Raw genomic sequence first — 24,069 nt, 5'->3', positions numbered from 1 at the left:
ATGTGTGTAGATATATACACAGTTGACATGTGTAAAAATACTGTACATGTATAGATATAGATGTCTAGTTTCTTTAAGATTACTGAAAGAACAGAAATGCTGGAGGGGATGCAGAGTTAGGAAGAAAAAGAGAAACGAAGGTCAAGTGGGTCATTGGATCCTTTCACAGAAATCATAATTACTCCCCCATCCCTGACCCAAGAAATCTTTGCGATATTATTTGTCCATACAGTGGCCTTGTGGTTGCTTAAAAGAGGTATAAACAATCGTGTTTTCTGGTTCCCTTGGGACTTCCTTAGAGAAACACAAATACATAGCTGAAGCAGCAACACACTATGCATCCATCAGGTAGAGATTCCAGCACAGAAAATAAATATCCTATTAAACTTCCAACCAAGTCAGCAATGCAATCCTTCATATCCACAGGAGGTTGCCCAACCTGACAGATAGACAAAAGAGCCAAATATAACCAATCCTGCTGTGGCGGGACGCATGCAATCTATTGGCACACTCCAGTCAGAATATAGGTGTCAGAAAACAAAGAAAACAAAGATGACTGCATGTAGACAAATCCATAGTAGTACAAATGAAGTGGCAGGGAGGACTGTTTCCATTAGGAATCTGCTCCTGCATATAATAAAGACAAGATCTTTTGCTGAAAAATCAAACAATGACAGAGTGTAACTAAAAACACCTAATCCCAATGTGGCTGGGTATCGGAACTTGATACCTTTAAGGTGTCAACCAAAATAACCAAGTACCAAGTAGTATTGCAATTGAATAAGACGAAGCAAGATATGCAAAAGGAATCAGATTTGACAGACTTCTGTATTGCCATAAATACAGTAAAAATCAACAATTGTACATGGATGGACAAGTGGTCCACAAAAAAACAACAACAAAATAATCCCTTTCGACTACTTCTATAAATTGATTGTAAGAAAATGTAACAACAATATAATCTATTATACATATAAATAATTTAAACCTTTATCAAGTACAAAAAAAAAGCAGAAACTTTTGCTGGTCCAAGCTTTACACATGTGGTTATTTGCAGTATTTTCCTGTCGTTGTTGACTGTTGGTCAGACAAAACAAGGAACTAGAAACCAGTTAAGCATTGTAGTGTTTAGCGCCACCTTAAAGATAACCAGAGTTATCAGGGCAGGAAACAGCACAGTTCTGCCAGACCTGATAAGCGTTACCCAGAAACCTGTCAGCAGGGTGTCATTCCAAGTGGATTAAGACGGAATTTCAACTATAACCTTGAGGGTACTTTAAGGGCTTATGGCCGGAATGACAGCGCCAAAGATTATATTTTTATAATACAACAAGAAAGAAAGACCAGTGGGTCTGTGGGATTGTCAACTCCAGAACGTAACTTTAAATGACAATTGACCTTCAATGAATCAGTGATGACAGCACACTGCAGCAAACCTCAGGCACACATGTCACGATCAGCCCACTGACCAAGCTGACTGATATGTTGGTCTACAGTACATTCTAGGTATATGGCTGGCTTAAGGAATAAAAAAGAAAAACACTGCTGTTTTAGAGTAGGTCAGTATCAAGCCTCAATAACCGGATTCTACTTTGCATTCTATCTGCCATGTGCAATCCGCTGATACCTTATCAGCTCCCAGTTGCATGTAGAACAGTGTTGGTCCCCCCCATAGTGTTTGAAACTATGAGGCGTTATTCCCTGACCTTGAGCCGTGGCCACATACTCCATCTATATTCACTGACAACATCTAGTTTGTAGAAGATAATTGGATTTTGCTGCATGCTGGCGCGGCAACGGAGGGAGTGCGGTTGGAGTGGACGGGGACATCCTTAGTGGGGGGTCAATGAACATTGCAGTGAGATCACCCACCTCCCAGTCCTATCGCTAGCTCACACATGAACAGGAGGCAGCCATCCGTTTTATACGGACACACGCTGTGTTTTTCCTACATAAATCTCCTTTTTAATATGTAAATGTGTTAGGAGTACTGAGAGCGAAGGGACAGAGCTTTGACATTTCTTTAGATTTGCTCTAGCAAACACAGCAGTTGTCTGTATGGGACGGTTTGAAGTTAGTGTACGTGAGCGTACTAACGTCTTTTCAGTGCACAAAGACATGTGAGATACAAAGACTTACAAAAAGATATATTCAGAGAGACAGAAAAAGCAATAGTGAGCATCTGAGGGTTTTGTTAATGTGGCCGTTCTTGAAAATAGAGGCCAGTGACCTGCATCCCTTGGCTTTTCATCCTCAGTTTGACTACATGTTCCCCAGCTGTAGTCATGACCCTTTGATGGAAAATCAATCAATAGCCCTTTGCCCCGAGACATGGTATCTACAGACAGCACGTAGAGATTTCCCCTCACCACCAGCTGCCAAGCAAAATGAGGTCTTTGTATCTTAAACCACTGATAAGATCTACACTGAGTTGCCATCTTTATATTTGCACCTAGATACATACATTAAAGTGTTATTGTGCTGTTGTGTTTGATTGCAGGTAGCACAGTGTGCATAATAAACTGGCAATGCACATTCTATATGCCACTCTGAAATGTCCAAATCCATTTTTATTAAAAGGTATACATTAAAAAGCATAATACTAGATGACTCAATACCTATATTGGTCAATTCTCTTTTTGCATCACACACACAAATGCAGAACACTGTTGTGAGCAAGCCACTGAATCCAGAGATTCAGTAAGCTCATAAACCGCTAATAAGCTACTAAATCTACAGATTTATGAAGATGAAAATCACAGATTCAGTCAAAATTTAAAGATATGATCTTCTAGCTGCTCAAAAGTGCATGTCTGAAAGTATGGGGACTGTGCCCTTTTCTATATTAATTTGAGCAAATACTGTGTGGCTTACCTATGCCTGAAGTCTTTATTTCTGTTTGCCAAGAGCAGCAGACAATAAGGGAGGAAGAGAAAGGAGAAGAAATGTTAGTGGACAGATTTATTTAAAAGAGAATCAAGACAAATTAATTCCTTATCTACTCAAACCTCCGTCTTTGCTGACGATAACAGTGAAATTAATCTTTTCCTGGAACGTCTTCAGTTAAGAACCCATTACATCCTCTTGAGCCCCTATCAGGGCCAAACTCCAGCTGTTTCAGGTGGATGAGACAGGCAGGACCATCAATCCTGGGCCTTAGGGCGTTTCTGTCTATCTCAATCGACCTCAGTGGTTTACGACCTGTGTGCAATCCCATCTGAGCTCATGGTCCTGAATGAATGTTAGTAGGCTACTCCTCCGTTACCTGAGCTCCAGGACGCTGGTGACGTTCCCCGTGGTGAAAATCCTCCTCACATAGTTGAAGTCGCCCACATACAGACTTCCATCCGAGCCACACGCCAGAGCCACGGGGGCCAGCAGCTTGTTTCCGTCAGCAAGGCCATTACAGCTGGGGCAGGAGATGCTGCGCCTGCGCCCGTTCCCCATCACGCTGCCGATTACAGGAGGCTGCTGGGAGATGAAGACGTTTTCCCCGTTGCCCATGTGAAGAATACCTGATGAGGGCACAGGAAAGAAAGAAAAGTAAAAACACCTGCAACATGTCTAGGTTGAGCAGAGTTGACTGGGCTCTATTTCCCAGAAATTGGATGCAAGAAAAAAAAAATTGCAGACTGGTGGAGTGAGTTAAAACGGATGTGACCAACAGGTTATTTCTAATTTTAGCAATTTTGGTAACTGGAGGTGGGCTTCAACAATAGGTGGTTAAATCCACTTCCCTTTTTTTTTTAGAGCAGCAGTGTTTCCTAAAATGCCAGCAAGAGCATCCAGGCCAGTTTCTCCCAAGAAATTATTTTTTTTCTTGGGAGAAAAGAGGCTTCAAGAGGCTTTACTATACAATGAATATTTAGCACCCAAAATACGTTGCTTTTCTTTTTTTACAAGAAAATTATATTCAGGCAGTTACAATACAACTACAAAAATATGAAACAAAAAAATAGTAGTAGTACTTAACTAGAACCTGTTAATTGTACTTCTTCACCACAGTGATTACGAAGGTTGCACCTAATAAGTCATATTTAGGCATGCCTATATCAATTCCACTTCTGCAAATTGTTCATGCAATTAACATTACAACATCAAGTCAAGTGAAGTCAATATTTATTTATGAAGCCGAATATCACAAATTACAAATTTGCCTCAGGGGGCTTTCCAATCTGTACAGCACACAAAACCCTGTGCTTTCCGACCCTCACTTCAGATAAAAAAATGAATAACGCTCACAGAGCAGACATTTCATTTCATTACAGGAAGATATATTTTTGGGGAGTTTTATTTGATAAAAAAAAAAAATGCTGCTTTATTAACGTAAGGAGCTCAAGACATATCCGACTGCATGCTGCCATCTACACCTGCAAAAATCTGCATATAACCTTTGGATTTATAGAGAACAGCATTCAAGTCTGGTGTGTAGAGATGCATAGGGGGCAGTATAAATATGTTTGCAAATTCCATGTTCGAAGTTTTAATTAATTAAGCTACCCATGTGTTCTGATGTGTGTGTGATAATGGGCAGTGCAATTAACAAATGGACAAAGGATAAAAATGGGATGCTCAAGTCTCTCTGGTTGTAAATGGGCAACTGCTCGCTAACACCTTGTTAAGCTGAGGCTATGTAGTGCCACCATGCTACAAGTTTCTGTCCCCTGCTGGCTAAAGATCGCTTATTGCAGATTAAAATATATATTGGATAACATTTTTAAAAGAGACTGAAAGTCAACAGACTGATGTGATTTGAATAGGTCTGTGTGTGCACCTCTGCCAACTGAAGCCATGGAAATTGCTCCGTGTGCCCGTGTTTGCAATAAGAGGTGGTCTTAGCGGATGGAAACACAGGCACAATTTCACGCCAAAATGGGGAGCAAAAAGCCCTTGGCACAAGTGGAATCTCTTGGAGCTAGAAAATTACCACACAGGCACACAATCATAAAAAAAATGGACTTGCCCCGATTAGAAATGGCAGCGCGCCTACCTTCCTGACTCCACCGGCTTTGCGCATGAATACAAGTTGAGCCGTGTGAGTACAGTCCATGTGCAGGCATTCAGGCATGCAACCCCCTCTCTACACACACATACATACATACATGCACACACTATGTTTCCAATAGCGTTGCCAATCTACTCTTGGAAAATGTTCAAATATGTTAATGTAAAGATGTTCCTGCTGCCCAATCAATGTAATCATATTTGAAATCCAGCATCTGTGAGTCTGCAGGAGTTTTTCTCTGCTTCTGGTGCTACTTGGTGACTTGAGTTCTTTGAGCAGCACAACATTTGGTGCATCAGAAAGGATCAGCCAAGCATCTCCTTCCTGGGACTTGATTTAATATTAGGGGCTGCTGCTGCTGGGAGTAGCAGACTGACAGCAATTAAATTAGGGATGATTCTAAAAATGCTGGGCATGAACAGGACATGGAGGTGCCAACTGGGGTGGTTGCATGGGGGAGGGGGTTAGCTTTCTCGCTCCCCCGGACAGCACATTCAGACTCAGCAGGTTCGGTGTGACAGATCAAAGTGCCACCTTTCTGAGCACTTTTCGTTTAAGTATGCCTCATCTCCTCTGATGAGCCCTTCCAGACAAAAACAGACTGTGAAGCCCGGCCAGTGACAGGTGCTGCCCTAAGTTTTTTCTCTCTTCATTCCTACTTCTGCCTCTCAGGAGTAATTTGCTGGCAATGTGAAAATTGACCCCCCTCACCTAAAAATGGACAGCAGTAATAAAAAAGTCAGATCTATCTGAGGGTACATGACTGCTGGATTGAAAAAGCCTTAAAATGCCACGGACAGGGAGGGCAATTCAATGTTACACTAAAAGCATCATCTGAGGCCCTCTGTGGACATGATGGTACTTATCCGCAGTCTTGGGCACATGCAGAATGTGATGTGTAAAATGCTTTAAGGAGAGGCAAACTGAAGACTTACACCACAAAATGTTTCAATATTAGCAAATGACAAAGTCAGTTATTCATCTCTAATGAGATTTTATTTTATAAAACAAACAAAAAAACTGCTAGTTAAATGGGATGCTTGTTTCCAACATACTTTATATTAAATAATTGTTTTTAGATTATATCCTGATTTTTATGAACAGTAGTTATCTGCATTATGCCATCTTCTTCTTAATCGCTGACACAAATTCTTAAAAAACCTAACTGCACTGCAAGACAAATGTATTTTACCTCACTGTGCTTTCAAAACTCAACAATGGAATGAATAGTGTGTTGAAATCAAGATTTCATTCAGCATGATTTTCTTTTTTGAGTAGCTGGTTTGATGAACGAATGCCTGAGAATAGGCATTTCAAAAGGGATCAGTAGTTGACTCACCGCTCTGGATATTTAAAGCATGGTGCTTGTCGATAGTCCATCCTCCCAGTTTGGAGGCAGTGGTTTCGTGGCCCTGAAGAACAGCGGTCCTCTTCTCCCATAGAATAAGATCTGGACAGGACTCGTACTCAAAGCCAACAGATACTAGGGAGAGATAAAATTAGCATTAGTGAAACACATTTGTTCTAAATGGAAAAAATTTAACATTATATGCAATAGATACTTGATCACCTACCAAATGCTTCAGACAAGCCATAGACCTTCTGGCTGTAGACATCAGCCTTGTCCCACACAAAGTCATAGGAGAGGTTTGGGGCTGCAGGAAACCACTTCCTGAACAGCCTGCCTTCCACAGCAACCATGAGGTGGACCTTCATCAAGTTGAAAGGGATTGTGTAGTGGGTGAGGGTCACCCTCAGTATTGACTTGTAACCTGGAGTCCTGCTGCTTAAATAGCCGAGCTTCATATCTGACCCTGGTATGGGCACTTCCTCTTGCAGAGACTATGGACAAAAAAAAAAAAAAAAAGCTTATAAATGACAGAAAGACTAACAGAAATCCCTAAGCTAGCTGACAGGAATTGCAAATTCTGAAGTGCTTAGAAATCTAGTTTCCTCAGTGATTAAGGTAGGATTAATATCCCATCTCTGCATATCCTTTATTTCACACAGATTATCAATTTGTCATTCCTTCGGTCAGTGACCACTGCACCATTTGTTAAATATTTTTCATAGTCGCCCCGAACGAAATACATTGAACCATGGGAAGATTAAAGACATCAATTAGAGGACAATTACGTCCATGCGTTACAGGGAATCCAATGACGGATTTCTTCATTATGTACTTCAGGGAGTATTTTCATAATTGAATTAATAATAGCAAGTCCTTCATTAGGACAATAGTCTTTCCTGCAATCCATATGTCAATGGCATCACAAGAGTGCCCTTGGGCTCAGAGCTGGCACTGTCCGATAATATATAGAGTAATAAAAGTTGGTTTAGTGGGAGACAACACTGTAGCCTCGGGATTTTCCACTGAGGTCAGACCTGTAACCTCCTGTGATACAACAGTAGGTCAGCACTCGATAATACTGTACAGGATTCATATTTAGGATCAAGGGTCGACAGCACTGGTTTGGTTGACCAACTCTCTCTGCTCTAATTAGGAGACCTCTTGTCGCCCGTCTACACAGGACAAGATGTAAAGTAACAATTAAAACAGCTACCCAAAGCTACGTCGGTCCGAATACACGTCACCTATGATGCCTTTTCTTTACAAATGTTTACATGAGTGTGGCGACGCCTGGTTGAATGATCAGAATACCCTTTTATAAGGACAAGTGTAAATTAGACGATGTCCCAGTTTTGTCGCTCTTTTAGCTCAAGGAACAACAAAGACTTGGCTTCTATAAATAGACAGGACTGCATGCTAAATTCACTCATATGCCATAAATCTAACGAAGCAATGTCTGAAACAAAGTAATTAGAGAAGGGCACAGAGATGCCTGCTGGACGTACAGTAGCCACACATTCACCTGCACCGGGAGCCAATGCAAGTGTGTGCTTGCACAAACAAGACACATACACGTGTAGACGGCTAGCAAAAAAATATATACAGTCATGAAATATACTGTAAAAGCAAGTAATTTCCAGTCTTGCTTGTATGCTTCATCTAGGAGCCTACAACCCAGGAGAAATTAAAATTGTCCAGGCTGTTTTCTGTGTGCGAGGTAATCATCATCACTCTGCACTGAGGCAGTGCAATGCACATTGTAAATCGCCAGAGTCCCACGGACCAATTACACCGGAGAGATAAAATCACAGCACTGCCACGAGCCAGAGTTACTATTACATTTATACTTGATGAATAGTCTTCAGGGTCGCCTCCAGATGTGGGGCATGAATCATTTGGAGGAGAGACCCGTGTAGATCGCAAACCTGCAGGGCAGTGAAGAGGGGTGGGCGAGTGGTCACCTGGATTTCGGGTACGACGGTGCGCCTTTCAGAGCAGGAGCCGGCGAAGGCAGTGAGCGGAGCCGGGGACACCACAGGCCCGGGCCTGGTGAAGCTGCTGAGGTCACAGCTGGGGATGTCATTCTCCTCGTGCCGCATAACTATGGTATCCATGACAAAGAAGCGTCCCCATGGCAACCAGAGAGTGTGCTCCTGGGTGATGAATGGGGCGCGCTCAAAGTGCAGGGATATGGCTATGCCCCCATTGGTCACCAAGTCAAAACTGGAACACAGAGGCACACAATGTCAGAGAGGATGAATGTTGACTCACATACAGTGAATTATGATTTTTTCAATAAAAATACTGTGAAAATTCCCATTAGCAATGCATGTTATCTTTTGTGTGTTGAGGATTAGACCATGCAAACATTTTCTGTAAATATAATTACTATTTTCTAATTAAGTGTTGTTATAACAGATCAAACAGTAATACATTTAATGTTTTATAAAATGAAGGCTGTGAAGAAAGGAAGCCGTAACACTGTTTAGCAGTATCTTTCAGGCACACACAGGCTGAAAATACAAAAGGATGATTAATCACAATGTTCGAAGCACATATCTTAATTACTGTCATAATCTGTAGATTTTATTTGATGGATGAAAAACAGTAGATGCATGCTGTGAATTCAGGCATGACTGTTTCACCCTCATGCATGTGTGATGCACTGCTCCTGCGCTCACATTTAGATGTGTGAGAGAGAGAGAAAGAGAGCGAGAGAGAGAGATTTGTGTGCTGCAGGATGGAGGCAGCAGCCACTTCTCTATCGATCCCTAAGATGAAGGCTGTCCACTCGAACATCAGTCTAAAAGCCCTGCAATGCAATCCCATCCACTGTTGCATTAAGGGCCCCTGCCTCTGGTCTGACCTGAGTAGGTCTCAGTAAACAGGCTGCAGCGATTTCATCATGTGTGACTGGTGCATGGTGACAACAGTGTCCCCCCACCTGCACTGGTTTTCTGCAGCTCTTGTCACTTCTCTCTAAGAGCCAATTAGCACCTGGTTACCAACAGGCCCATGGGACATGGCCTCATCCTAACGCAGGAAGCATCTTTATTCAAAGTAAAGGTTCTAAATAGGGGCCTCTATACAAAGTGAACACCCTCTTGGTTCAAGCCACTATGAATAATCTGATAAATGAAATCCCCTTGAGGCCAAACATCTGATTGGCAGTGGCGATAAACAAAAGTTTGTTCCGCCCTTGGTATTTTGCCCTTGGCTGGGTGTGAGCTTGTCCACTAGTGCGGAGGCTGCAGAGCTGATGGGGGCTGATAGTGGTACCCTTGTGCTGCCGCGATCCGTCAGCAGCCGTACAGTCTGCGTGACGCCTGGCAGGGTTAAGGCTGCGAGCTCCCTAAACACTTCTGGACAGATACCCATGGGCAGCACGGCCAATCGATGGAGGGATTCGCCGGCTGTTATCAATCATGACAACAGCCTTAAGCCATGTGACAAAACTTATTAAAGTACCTCCAGCAGCCTTGGTTGCCTGTGGCCTCAGGGAATACATCACCCTGCCAATGAACTTGGAATGCCTCATACAAATGATATGCAATCATTTCTCAGACAATGTATACTTATAATGAAGTGGATGATATCTACTTGAGCGGACTGATAAGTGGAAGATAAGTGAATCAAGGACACGTGTGTTTAATAAGAGTGAACTGTTTACTGTAGATGCTTAGGTGAGGGCCCTTTATGTACGTCTTAATTGAGAGAAAGTACACTAGTAATAGTTCTCTCACCAGTCATAATTATATTAATATCAATTATAAACTGTATCTAAACATAATAACACATTAGTGTCCCCTCTGACAGCTGATGTGTGTTTACAGAAAAAAAAAAGAACAACCAGCAAAAAAAATTATAATTCTTCTCATATATAATTATAAAGCACATGTGAGATGTGACCATTATACATATTCATTTTAGGACATTCGGATAGATCTTTTTACAAGCACAAGAAGTATACAAGTAGTAAAGTGTACACTGGATTTCCCATATCTATATCGTGCTTCCTATAGAGGTCATCTCAAGCTCGTAATAATGCAATTAGCTGCAGTCCCTCGTCAGCATTCTTCTCATTATTGGAGAAAAGCATAAAAGGGAACGGGTGTGTCTCAATGCTCAGCCAGTCAGAAAATGGCTACACAGCTGTAAAGAAACTAAACCAACCTCTTTTGTTTAGGCCAGAAAACTTTTCAAGATAGTGGAAAAGGTAATTTAAAACCTAAGCCCTCGGACAATAAAGAACACATCATAAAAATGAGTTGAGACAGCTTTCCCATTTCTAAATGGCTGAACAGGTGCATTTCTGATTTCACGCTGCACTGAGCCAGTTTACAGTGATTGCAGGGGAGTTGCAGGAGACTGGGCATGTTTACAAGGGAACCCGGGAGATGGAGTACTGTTTACACATATGCTGGGAGGGAGAAAAGAGTATAGAGCTTTGCGAAGGAAAAACGGAGTGATGCATAAGAAAAATGGGACATGCATAAATGTGGAAAGGATGGAGATGAGGGGAGCCGGTGCAGTGGAAAGGACATGAGACCAGGGCTCAAGGAAAGTACAGGACATAAGTGAAAGAGTAGTGCCCAGAGAGGAAAGGCTTAAGGGTGGTGAGGGATTAGCGAGGGAGAAGTGCGAGGGGATGGGGAGCAGATGAAATGAGCAAGGAAGGCGAGGATGATAAGGTGGAGATGGGAGATGTTTGTAAAACTGGGGAAAAAAGAGGAGGGTGACAAGAAGATGGAAGAAATGAGGAGAAGCAAGAATGATCAAGATCAAACCTGCGGCAAAGATGTGGGCCTTTAGAGTGCCGGTGACTGATAAAAGTGTCAGGAGGAAGTGGGGCTTGGAGAGCAAACACCAATTCATGCTGTGCTGTGATAGAGAGGCTTGGTTTGCCACAAGACCTTACTAACACTGACTACTATGAGAGATACCGAGGAATTGGAGGTTGTGAGAATGTGTAATCTGACCGCCCCCCAAAAAAAAATAAAAATAAAACATGATCAGAGAAGACACAAAATTCTAGAGACAGTGTTACCCAAAGTTTTTCTCTCGGGCATTTCTCTTCCACTCCAAGAAGGTAAGAGAAGAAACACATTGAACCCAGTCAGAGGGTTTTGTCTGTTTTTTTCTCAGAGTAACTCTACTGGTGCCAAAGCAGCTGACATAGAGTTGCTCAAAGTCTTTTTTCACTTGTTTTATTAAAAGACTTTCTCTAAGAGGTCTGGTGGTAGTGTAATGAGACAACAAGAAGCTACACAATGAGTTTACTGACAAGGTTTCCTTCTATGTTGTAGGAACAAAAAATGAGGATTTGTCTGAGGAAGATAGCGGTCAAAATCATTTGTTTGCATTTTTTATTGACATGGATTTAAAACAACCAATCTAACTAATTAAAGTTTTTTGTCACCCATGACATCTCTAAAAATTAAACTTCAACAACAGCAGAGACGGATGCAAAACAAATTAATTGCAAGTCTGTGGCCTAAACTTAAATGTCTCACTTAATTCTGTAAATCCTCCATTGTCAAATAAATAATGTCCTTCTGCACCATGTTTCATGGCCCCAGCGAGCTGCTTTGAATTGGCATATTTTATTCTTTCCCCTCCCTGCTGCTACTGAAGCATAACTTATGAGTGTACCAGCAGGGCTTTGTTTGATTTCTCTGGGAATTGAGCCGAGAACTCCAAAATTGGACCAAATGAAAGCACAAAGCAGATCAATGGTGGCACAGTTTGCTGTGGCAACTGTGTTTTTTCCCCCTCTTCAATCATTATAAATCAGCACAGCTAAACAACGCTATTTGATAATAATATAAATATCGTTGTTGCATCTCTGTACAGAATATTTAGGCAGCGAAAATGTTTTTTGCAATGCATCTCTTGTTTTTGTGTGTGTGTCAGAAGAGACACACACACAAGAAGAGAGCTCTTACCTTCCATCCTGCCGGGTGATTGTATAACCATAGGAAGGGTTGTTGATGAAACTGATGTTGACGCCGACCAGCGGTGTTCCATCCGAGGTCACTACTTGTCCGCGAATGACACAAGCATGGCTGCATGGGAGAGAGAAAGGCCAACAAGGTTACAATCATGGAATACTTTTCAATATTCACCAAGAACACTTAAGTTGTAAAAAGTAAAAATAGAGTAAGAACGAATGTTTTGAGAAGGAAATACTGTATACAATAAAAACAAACAGCCATAACAGAAAAAAGAACAACTTAACGCCTCCTAGGACGCCTCTAAGGGTTTTTCCATCCAGAATGGGAGGATAATGAGATAAGGAAGCTTTACTTTGCTTTTGCTCTAATTAAAAAAAAAGAGGATTTATCTTTTCCATTACAGAATGCAAGAGAGGGAAATAATAGGACTGCAGATTGCAAGACTTGCTTGGCTGGTTATCAAGACCTTGACAGATTTCCAGACTGACATCAGGTCTCCAGAAGCTGCATAAATTAGATCTGATCATCAGTCCCCACCGATCAATAGCGGGAAGTCATCCAAATTCACCTCCTAATCTTACTGAACTGATGAGTTGAGACCTTGCTGTTTCACGTCTCCCCCCGTCGAGTTCTTGCCCATGTCATTAGCAAGGTCCAGCTCATGGTCAGCCATCGTTTCTGTAGCCGTTCGCAAAAGAATTGGTCCCCTAACAAATGCCTTTCTGCCACTTCTTCATTAGACCATGGCTATTTTTAATACATTTGGGTCTTAAACACTGCCACGTACTGGAAACAATTAACACTAGTGTGTTAGTAGCTGCCCTCATCATGTCCTTACCAGAGGCAAGATCATTCACCCCACACAATCCTGGTCCCCAGAAACCCAGTTTTATGTTAATTAGGCCGGGTCTCCTTCAGAAGACCTTGGCGGTCCACCACTGCACTGTAAACAAGCAAGGAGATACTGTTCTGAGTCCTTGGGCTCGTACCCAAAGATCTATCTGTTATTCTATTTACATACAATTACTACTAAAGTTAGCACAGCAGGGGCTAGCCGTTTACGATTAATCATTCATGCCAACAGTTTATTTTAGAGTCTTGTTTGAAGAGGCAATCATCCACATTTCCTTCAGACGGAGCTGTGAAAGTGGAACTATCTCCTTCCTGCCTCTGTGAGCCACATGGGAAGATGATTCCTCGCTGTCAAGACAAATGATTTAAATATTGACATCAAATAGAAGAGAAAGAAAGAGCAGCAAAGGAAGCGTGAAGCATTCGCCGCAGAAACTTCCCCTCCGTGCGAGATTTCTCTCGTCCAAGAGGATTCACAATATCTCCAACCTCCAGTTAATCATACATCTTCTGCAGAGGGCGACGTGAGGACATGTTGTGAAAAATGAACCCAGCAGGAAATCATCTCTAGTTTATGTGTTTCTTTTTTTAAGTGGAAGTATTATGAATAACAAGACTTAGTCTAGTTATTGATGTGATGGAAGTTATGTTAACACATGAAGCTAAAACCGCCTGACTAACTTTTTGACATGAGGAACTTGCACCATTCAGACAAGCCATCCTGAACTGACCCTCCGACCAATGACTCAACAGGAAAACATTCCTGTTATCTTACTCTTCTAATTGAGTGTGTGGATCAATTTTAGCTGTTAGATATGTTTTTTGGGGGATAACACTAATGACACTTACAGCTAACAATTCTGTTCTATCAATTTACCACAAATTGCATGTTTCAGCACAGGTGGGTGGGTAGCCTTGTAAAAACAAAAGACTTTCAAGGAAACAGAACAACCTTTGGTGGAAAAAAAAAATGTCAAAGATAATAAGCGTAAAAGACACACAGCGGTCACACAGTAAAAAGTTGTCACAATATTGGAAAATACCCCCTTTCGTCAGTGTGTAATTGTGATGAAACTACACGGCTCAGTAGTACTGCAGACACAATAAATAAAATGCACACCGGCATTAATAAATGGTACCATCACCACAGAAGCAACAAAAACATAATTACCTTTGCAAATTACTTGATTATAGGGTAAACCCTGATGCAAATATAAGCCCTCTCTTTCCCTACCTGTGTTCCCTAGCATACTGAAGAGTGTACAATGAGGACACATCAATGTTCGTTTTTTGCTTTCCAAATATATAATGCTGTTAAAAGGGATAGAGCCCACAGAGGAGAAAACAAACAATAGATTTTATGACACTAATGGCCTAATGCTAATAAAAGAGTTATAAATAAAATAAAGAAAACGCAAGCCTGTAAAAGAAGCGAATGGCTCCTGCCTTGCTATAATAAACCAGCAATCAATCTCTGCCCAAGTTGTTTCTATGGACAAAGTCCCTGTTTACTATTCAAGTCAGCATTCACTGTTGAGCCTTGGCACTCTCTTGTATTGTGTGTCATGGTTGAGAGTCGAGACCCTTTTACGCAGTGGCAGATGCTTTATTCAGTGGCACCTTTGCAGCTTTTTCGTGGTGGGAAACATCGGAAATAGAACTCCGACATGTCTGCTAGCATGAGGAAGCGGTTAATGGATCAATGAAGAGATGATCAGGTGACCAGGGCAGGCTTATCAGGAAGGTGCTGAGACTGTGCCTGTTAGGCTCATCAGAGGCCCCGGGCCCCCTGTCATAACTGCTCATATCTGTCAGTGGGTGGGGAATGAATACCAAGCATGAATAATAGATCATCACTGATATTTTTAGGTAAGCCGAGGCCTCGAATCTTGCAGCTCATCTCTGGATTCTTGATTTTACTTATTTATGGGCTGCATCTTGTGGCGAGAGAGAGACAGGAGTATTACTCAACCCTCTGCGCCTCTTCCTCTGTCCAGTGAAGAACTGCAAAAGGTTGAGTGGTTTCTCGAAAGGCCATAAAAAATGTCAATTAGGAATGATGTCACAAAGTGTGTCACGAGTGCTTTTCTCAAGTATTCGGCTGACACTCAAATGGTTCAACAGGCAGAAGTGGAGTTTGATGATGGTTGATTTTGTTAATGAAAATGTCTAATCATATACAGATGACTAAAGGTGTGACAAATAATTGACACAAAAATGTTCAGGGCTTTTATTGTGAAAGGGCAGAACAGAAGGATCTAGTATGTTCTTCCTATGTCAAGGTTGAAAGGAGTAATTCGAACTACGTGGCATCCATGTTGTTTTATAATGCTAGCAAATTTAGGTGCAACACAACCCGTCTCGCACACTGTGATTGGTGGATGCCTGTTCTCCAGAAAAATCCACCTCCTTCCGGAAAAAAATGATGTTTTCGCTGCGTAAAATCACGTTCTGTGTGAAAGTCCTGAAATTGATGTGTGTATTATTCAAAAAAGAAACGCAACCGGTGTATAACGGCCTTTAGAAATGAAAGAGCCACATGCTGAATACTGAGAGTGTAGAGATAAAAACATGTTTTTTTACTGCAAAAAATGAGGTAAGATGCACAACATTAGGGTGGCACACAGCCCATTATTCAAACGTTTCAACAAGCACCCAATGCTAGGACGTGTCATGTTGCAAATTATACTAATGGAAATGATCCTGCTTGAGCAGAGACACTTTTGAAATCGATTTTTTTCCTTCAACACCAAAGCAACAGCTCTGCCGGACTAAAAATAGTAATGTCTGAAACTACAACCCTCTGCCATCACTTTAAAAGGAAGACGTAAAAAGACTCAAATAACAACTCCACGCTGTGAAGTTTGTTTGATACGTCTACTGGTTTTGACATCATTTTAGAATATTTTATCACCAGGGACAAAAATTTGAAAATATTATCAACATATTTTATTCTCAATTTTTTTTTTTTTTACTGTTGTCTGTTTGTTTCACAGAAGTATAATAAGCCAGGATGAGAGAGATCCATACGCAAGTGGGATGCAAATAAGGTGACACAGCCTCACGAGTGTTTAAAGATGAAAAGAGAAGGAGACAATGGAAAAGAGAGGCAGGGGAATCTTATGGGACTCAGACAGCCATCCTGCCTAATATGAAAGCGCCTCAGATTCCATGGCTGGGGTGTTGTGGGCTTTGCCTCTGGGAGTGGGCCTCAGATGGATTACAGTAAAAGTAATCACAATACATGAATATGAGATGCCTTTCATGCAAGGGAATGCACCCTGTGTTTTTGCCACATTCTATGTTTGTCCATCATCATCTGTCTGTCATCCTTCTAGTTATGCAGCCATCCGGTCCCTGCCCATTACAGCCTCCTCCACCTTTAGCAGACTCCCCTCCTTTGCACCGACATTTTGGTTTGGGTTAAAAAACACTAAACGTTTCACACTCTGTAAGTGCAACAACCCCAGCATCGTGACCGCACTGGCCTACATTAAAAATGAAAGCCACTGATTGATTTGTGCTTGCACCTGAAATGTGATGTAAGCTATAATGCAAGTTCAGGCTAGATCACTGTTGAACAAAATGGAAATGAGAAGAGTAGCTGGATTAAATGTGAAACATATTAAAGCTGGAGAGCGGGACTTTAACATATCAACTAACGTCTTTCCGATTCATGTCATTGCCAAAAAAGTTCACACAATGAGGATTAAGCCTATCAACGCCAGGGAAAGCTCTCTGTATTTTGCAGTATACCGGATTTGTGATGTCTGGTTTTAGGTCAACCAGCCAGAGCTAAGGGGGTCCAGAAGACTATGTTATATTTTAGAGTGTCAAAGAAAAGTTACAGGAGTTGGTGCTCCAGATAAAAAGGATTAAAGTAAAAAACAAAAGTGAATGACGCCGAAGACAAACTCAACTGCAGGCAGCGCTGAAAGTGTTTGTGTAAATGCTCTCTTAGCCAGAGGGGGGAGACTAAAGTTCAGCACCGCAGCTTTAAATCCAGCTATGACTAATTTAACTGACTCAACTGAATGAGTATGAGCTCACATGAGAAATAAATAACTATGCAAAAAAAAAAGAGAACAGATTTCGCCTTGTCACAGAAAGTGGCCCTGCGTGGTGTCTGTTGAGAGCAATTTGAACGTCACTCACTTTCCGTCGAAGGGGTTGGCTCCGGGGATGATGTGGGTGCTGTCTCTGCCCACCAGGAAGTACACCCGGTCGTAGAAAGTCTGCAGGTTGCTCTGTGCAGAGGACATCTGTGTCTCCTGGATGATGTCCAGGGGGTCCGGGGAGCCGACGCACAGAGGGGTGGTGTGACAGGTTGCCTGCAGACAGCAGTCTGGATCCATGCAGTCCACTAGACCATCTGACAAGGTCAAACATGTCACACACACACGCTCTAATTAAACAACAGCCTGGACACACACCTGGCAAAAGAAACTGAGCATATATATCTGAGCCACCGGGGCATTATTCATTTTGACTTTGTTTTACTACATGACTGACGCCATGTCATGTACATCTGTGTCCTGGAGAACATTTGAACACCGCCAGAACTGCTTTGGATCTCGTTCTGTAATTTGGATGAAATAATACAAGACAGAAAGAGCTGCTGTGCAATGCACTTTACTTTCCTAAAGTGGGTCATTGGACTCCCTACCCTTTGCTTTCAGGGGCCTATCTGGCCAGATGGGTGATAAAAATAAACCCTGCTGTCAGGAGTCAGTCAAATCCCCAGCAGCACCCCTTCTTTGCCAGTGAGAGCCCTGTAGTCCCTGCAAAGTGATGGGGGGGCGGAAAAACAGCCCCTGCATAAATAAGGGATGCTCAAGCCCAGAATGAGGTCTGGAAGAAAGGAAGTCACGTCTTCCACTTGGCCTCAAGAGTGGTGCAGCCCCCTGGCTGGCTCTGTGTGTGTGCCTGGCTCTGCTTGGGGCTAGTTAGCGGGCAGAACAGGGACTTCCTCCTGAGGCCAGCCCATGCTCCGGAGGCCTCAAGGCAGCTACGCCGCTTTTTAATAAAAACCTGTTGTCCAGGTTGACTGCCTGGAAGCTATTCCTCATCCTCACCTGCATAAGAGTACAACTGAGCCTGGAAAGCATAAAGCAGGTACAGTGTATTCTCAAGCACAAAGGGGGCTCATTCTGTAGTCAAATCATGTCTAGTTAAGAGTCCCTGTGGATGCTTGGCCGGTGTCAGAAGGCATTGGTGTGGGTTGTTTGTGATTTTACCTCCATCGTTGTCCTTGACATCACTGCAGGCCGTTTCCATAGAGGTGTCACAGCCAGTGCCCCTCCAGCCCAGCTGGCACACACAGTACCAGCCATTGTTACCCAGAGTGCACCTACCATTTCCATTGCACAAACCAGGACAGCCCTCTGTGTGACAAAAAGGGACAAAAGACAGAGGTCAGCACTGAATAACAAATTAATCAGGTTCAGTGGGCGGCGGATAAATACAGTGTATTCTTTGTGCACAAACACCAATGGTAAAACAATGTGGTTCTGCTGATGACGATGGTTTGCATTTTTATGAAGAAAGTCACGTCAAGATTTTCAAATGGGTGCAACTGGCTATAATGACTCTCAGCTGAAGTTGATTAATTCAATACACCTTTTGTGAAGCTTCTAATATCCCTTTGCAGTAAAATCAGATAAGATGGATCTTCTAAATCAATATTCACTCATTACTACAGTAGATCGGTCTCCTGTATCTGCGCTGCTACAGCTGGATAATGAGAGCAGTGGTGTATGTGTTGGCATTCCCGCACATAATTGGATCACTTTTTATGTGACTTTCCAATGTGACCGTCATAATGATCATAGCATTACTGTTACTGAATGAACAGTTGTTTGAAAAAAAAAAGGCTTGACTGTATATCATATTATTTGCTGTTTATTGATCAATGACATTATTCCTTCACAGAGAGTGTGTGTTCTGATATTTAGAGAAGCAAAATAAAAAGGCGTATAAGGCTGAGCTCTGTAATATTATGAAAGGGAGGACTTTACGTGCACTGTGTTCCCTGGCATGTGACCCCAGGGGAGCTAAAGGCACACTGGAGGCGACCGACAGGTGAATCCCCTGGTTCTCTGTGGATGGGTCCTCACAAGAGCATAGATCAGAGGATTATCTCACCCATTCTAGGGCTGTTTGGCATTTATCAGTTACCGTGTGATTCCAATCCCCTCGCCGAGGCAGAGGTTGACATCTCAAGATATCAAACGCACGCGTCTGTCACAGTTTGTGTTGCTAGCGAGTCGCCTTGATGGAGAGAATGCTAAGCTGACCCATTTTATCAACTAGAGAGAGGCTGGGGAGGCTGTCTCGATGCTCTTACATCACGCAGGGAGAATAGGAGTGGGTGCATGAGGGAGCAAGGAAGGAAGGGAGACGAGTGCGATGAGAGGGAGAAAATTATTAAAGGGAGAAAAAACAGATGAAAGAAGAAACAGTGATGAGTAGGGAATAGAGAGATATGTTTAGGAAGCTTAAGGGTAGAAGAAGTACCAAGAAAAAATGGGTGTTATGGATCACATGGTTAGCGGAGGAATGCATCGGTTGCATTTCGGATGTTGCAATACAGAGAAAGGACAGTGTCATGACATGAGTCATAATACAGGCATGGATCAATGAACAATCCACATTTATGCCGTATAAATTGTGATTTAAAAGAATGAATAGCAGGACAACATTTTATTTTATTGTTACAACGCTGACAAAATATTGCCAAATAATATCCCTGACCTTTCTGTGATTCTTTTCCGTTTTTCTATCACAGAAAGCCTAAATGTTTAATATTAAAACGTTATAACTCATGAATCAAGTCAACCTGCAATTGTGCTACCTCAATAGCAGCCTTTCATTTATATGTCACACTTATAATATAGAGCAGGATCATGGGAGCTAAAGGGCTCCTTTGAATATATGTATAAAATAACAAAACGAGCAACCGAGACGCAGACTGTTGAACAATGGGGATCAACTGTGGAACGTTCAAAATTGTAAGAAAAATAAATATTCCCGTCTCAATTTCCTTCTCGTTTCCCTGCAGAAAAGGGACTCACAGTCGAAGGCTAATGCCATTAGAGGGTGTCTTGCCTCCGAGACACGTTTGGACATTAGCCGTCCTTTTATTGAGCGAATGGACAAAACAACTCTGGTTGGACCAGTGGAGACGCATGATTAGTAAGCCCTGAATGTTTATTACAAGGATAAATAAAGATCCGCTCTCTGTTGGCACCGGTTCAACTTAATTGGCAGCCCTTTCAGAGTGGAGCCCCCCTGCTGGGCCGAGCCCGAGCCTGCCTGAAACTGCTCCAAACGTGAGGCTGCAAGTGTTCGAAAGGACTCCTCTGGCAGCCGCTCTCGTGCCAGGTGGTCCATTACCAAGGACACAGTGAGAGTGAGAGAGGGTGCTGGAGGCAGAGAGGCAGGGTTGCTGCAGAGCCTCCACCCCCTGCTTGCCCTGCACCAACCAGACCATGAACTCTTTTAATTAGAGAGGATGCGGCCTCAGCACCTATCAGGCCCTGCTCACAGCTGCACACTCATCCATAATGCATGGCGCAGGTTATGAAGCCCCTTTTCCCCAACACCCCCCCCCCATCCAGAAAGCAAGGCCGCACACAAACCAAATATCCAACACGTATAGAAAAGCGGCACAACTTGACTCACCCGGTGTGAAAAGTGCTAAGTGGAGATTAACGTGTGACAATATGGCAAAAAAGTTGATGGGAGGTGGGGATCTTTTGAATGAGTTGTTTGGAGGTGCGTAGTGTTTGCATATGTCAATGTAGGGGGGAGAACATGGTGTGTGTTTATGACTCGTTAATGCCGGCTGGAGTTACGATGGCAGGAGGGCAAAATAGAAGGAAGGAGGAATGTCATACCTTTCACTACCTTATCCAGATAGTGAGCTTGGGAGATAAAAGACAGGACATATAAGGGAGGTTTGAACAGTGCCACTTCCATGACAAGACAGCAAGGAGAGGTGTTAGTTTACATTACAAAAGGTAAATAAATAATAAAAAAAAGAAAAGTGCAGTCATGAAGCAAAACCATGCATTACAAGCAACACAACAAATACGATCCAACACAGAGGGAGAGAGGAATGACAGGGGTTGTGGAGCACAGAGGAAGAGAGAGACAGAGAGAGAGAGAATTATAGAAAGAGTAAGATATAGAGCAAAATAAAAAAGTGATATGTTCAGAAAGAACATTTCAATCCCTCCCCATTTATCAACTGCCTGGGATCGGCAGGATATCTCAGGGGAGTATTTCAAAAGCAACGTGATTGATGCACATATTACCGCCCTTAAATCTCTCAAGCAATATCGCACAGGAGGTCAGGATGTTCAACAAAAAGCCGCGTTTAATCTTGAAACACCTCTTTAGTCGATGAGGTCACCAGAGGCTCTGGCTTTGGCGGCGGCCGGATCGGACCTCCCGCGCTCAACAGCGTGGGGCTCTGGGGCCAATGCAGAGCTCTCAATAATGAAAATTGATTCAAATTGAGATCTTTGGCTTCGTAATGGATGACACTGAGGAATATTCTTGTTGAGGGAGTGGGGATCTCAATATGGCACTTATAAAAGGCCCATCAATAATGTAAGGCCGGAGTATAAAACATTCACAGACTGAGTCAAGGCTCTGTACTCAAGCAGCTCTGCCTCCAGATATGCATGAGAATACTGTGAGAGAAAAAAAATATCTTTGTATTTGTATTTGAAAATGGAATAAAGGTTTCACCTTTGAGACTGGCATTCTCAACTTTTGTCCCTTCTCTCTAGTGACTTCTGTGTGTGGGAGTTGCTTAGTTCTGTTCAATGAATAGCTGTGGCAGAGAAGAAAGAGAGGGCTATTGTTTTCAGACTTCCTCTCTGATGCTTGAGCGGTTGGATCATAGAATGAAAGAGCGTGAGCTACCATGTCAGTTGGCAACCGTCAACTGGGTAGTTTAACCAAGATGAACGGATCAGATTTTTTTTAATGCCAAATATTGTGTTATGTAAAAGCAGTATCTACTTACAACAACATTTACATAAATGTGGAGCAAAAAAGATCTCCTTCTGAAATAAAGTGGAGAGGAATTATGAATAAAGAAATGTATTGGAAATACTTGAGTAAAGTACAGATGTCTCAAAATGTAACTTTAGTTTACTACTTGAGTTAAAGCATTCAGTTACTTTCCACCATAAAACAAAGCAATAAAAATGAAATTTAAAAAATATATAGAAGAGAAGATAAGAGAATTAATGAAACACAGGGGATGAATGGTAAAGTTGCAGACTTGCAAAGCAGACATCACATGTCCTCTGAATGTTTAGAGGAAGTTTGACAGTCCTGAAATATCATGCAGCTCGGTGCATTAAAACACTCGTCTTAATGAGCTTCAGAACATCCATCGGCTTAACTCAAAAATATCTCCCTGCCGTCCTTTTGGCAGCGGGCATTTCAAACAGATGAGTGAGGTCACAAACAGTAATGAACTACTTACAGCCTGGCTGTGTCTGTTGCTAATATTAATATAACACTGCAGTATCTAGTTCTCTAGAATAAGTACAAAATAGCAAATATACTGAATGTACATTTTCAATAGAAAGTGTGGCGTTCTTTTGGCAAAGATCAGTTGGCTCCTTTTACCTCTCTACTATTCTCTCTGTAAAGGATTGTGTCAAAAAAACGAAAGGAGCCAACATTATCAACCCTTGAACCACGGCTGGCATACCCCACTAAAGGATTTTGAAATCCACAACAAAACACTTAATGACTTCCCTCTACAACACAATGAAATCTCAAGTCGAAAACTTTCTCCTCGGTTCAAGTGAGCCAGTGTTTTCAAGAAAGGTCTTGACATGCAGTCGAGGTCTTGAAAAATGAACTTCTCCAAGCGTGTTCACAGAGGAACAATTTTTGGTGTAAACATAGAGCAAAAAGTGGTGGTAGATCTGCACACAATGACCAACATGTCAGCATTTTGAAATAAATAGCAAATGGAAAGGGGGAAAAGAAAGAGATGAGGAAAAGGATGGGTAAAAATGAAAGGACACCTTAGCACATTCCCACATTAAAATGCATGAAGGCAAGCCTCAGATCCTTGAGTAAACCTGTTCATGCTTTACCGAGTTGCACAAATTCAATTAAGCATGCTTTTCCCCCTCTCTTCTCCAAACTGGATCCTTCCCCTCACACCCAGTGCTTCATACCCAGGCAGAAAGACAGACAGCCTGCCCCTTTGTTGCTGCCCCCCCCCCCGACCTACCCGCCCCGGATCCCTCCTAAACACACACAGAGTCCCCCACCAATACTCAAACCTCTTCCCCTCCTACCGATAGTGCAGTGTTCTCCGTTCCACCCAGGACTGCATTCACACTTGCCGTCCCTGCAAGTGCCGTGTTCGTTGCAGCGAGGGTGACACGCCCTCTGGTCACACCCGGTGCCCATCCAGCCGTCGTCACAGCGGCAGGTGCCCGACACACAAATGCCATGGCCACCACAGTCCGCTGCACAAATCTCTGTGGGAGACAGGGACATAGAAAAAGACAAAAAAAAGAGTGGGGGATGACAGACAGAAAAGAAGGAGGGAGGGGGGACAAGGCAACAAGGGTGAAGAAAAAGACAAATCCAGGAGTTATTGTCAAGGAAAGGCGGCCACGCTCCACTACCTTGTCTGATGGCAGCTGAAAAGAAATTCCTGCACCTCATAAAGGGGCAATCCTTTTTGACAATACAAATCTAATAAGTCCATTATATAGAAAAGACATGGATTGTGGCGGCCTTAGCAGACTTATTCTTCTCCTTGCCTCGTCTTCTCTTTGTAAATTCAACCTCTTTCCGACACAGAGGGGGTAAAGCGGAAAGAAAATATAGCGCTGGCACTTCTTGTAGGAAAGAAAACA

The 24,069-nt window shown here is 42.5% G+C and overlaps 1 protein-coding gene across 6 annotated transcripts in view; it reads right to left on the bottom strand.

Moving 5' to 3' along the window:
- Nucleotides 1–24,069, bottom strand: part of tenm4 (teneurin transmembrane protein 4) — a 111,065-nt gene that overhangs the window by 28,229 nt on the left and 58,767 nt on the right. For 3 of the 6 annotated variants that reach the window (XM_054599567.1, XM_054599364.1, XM_054599727.1), the window contains 8 exons: nucleotides 23,500–23,685; nucleotides 18,400–18,546; nucleotides 17,318–17,534; nucleotides 12,302–12,421; nucleotides 8,318–8,579; nucleotides 6,580–6,847; nucleotides 6,345–6,488; nucleotides 3,266–3,515 (listed from right to left, as the gene is read on the bottom strand). In XM_054599567.1, coding sequence (XP_054455542.1) covers nucleotides 3,266–3,515; nucleotides 6,345–6,488; nucleotides 6,580–6,847; nucleotides 8,318–8,579; nucleotides 12,302–12,421; nucleotides 17,318–17,534; nucleotides 18,400–18,546; nucleotides 23,500–23,685 — 1,594 coding nt within the window. Of the gene's footprint in view, nucleotides 1–2,874; nucleotides 2,896–3,265; nucleotides 3,516–6,344; nucleotides 6,489–6,579; nucleotides 6,848–8,317; nucleotides 8,580–12,301; nucleotides 12,422–17,317; nucleotides 17,535–18,399; nucleotides 18,547–21,060; nucleotides 21,088–23,499; nucleotides 23,686–24,069 lie in introns of all 6 variants that reach the window. The other 3 variants (XM_054599504.1, XM_054599641.1, XM_054599435.1) reach the window with 2 other exon arrangements.

This window comes from Anoplopoma fimbria, chromosome 1, assembly GCF_027596085.1.
Source record: "Anoplopoma fimbria isolate UVic2021 breed Golden Eagle Sablefish chromosome 1, Afim_UVic_2022, whole genome shotgun sequence".
In the NCBI taxonomy this organism is placed as follows: Eukaryota; Metazoa; Chordata; class Actinopteri; order Perciformes; family Anoplopomatidae; genus Anoplopoma; species Anoplopoma fimbria.
The sequence above is the reverse complement of the archived record's forward strand: the minus strand, read 5'-3'. Positions and strand labels throughout refer to the sequence as shown.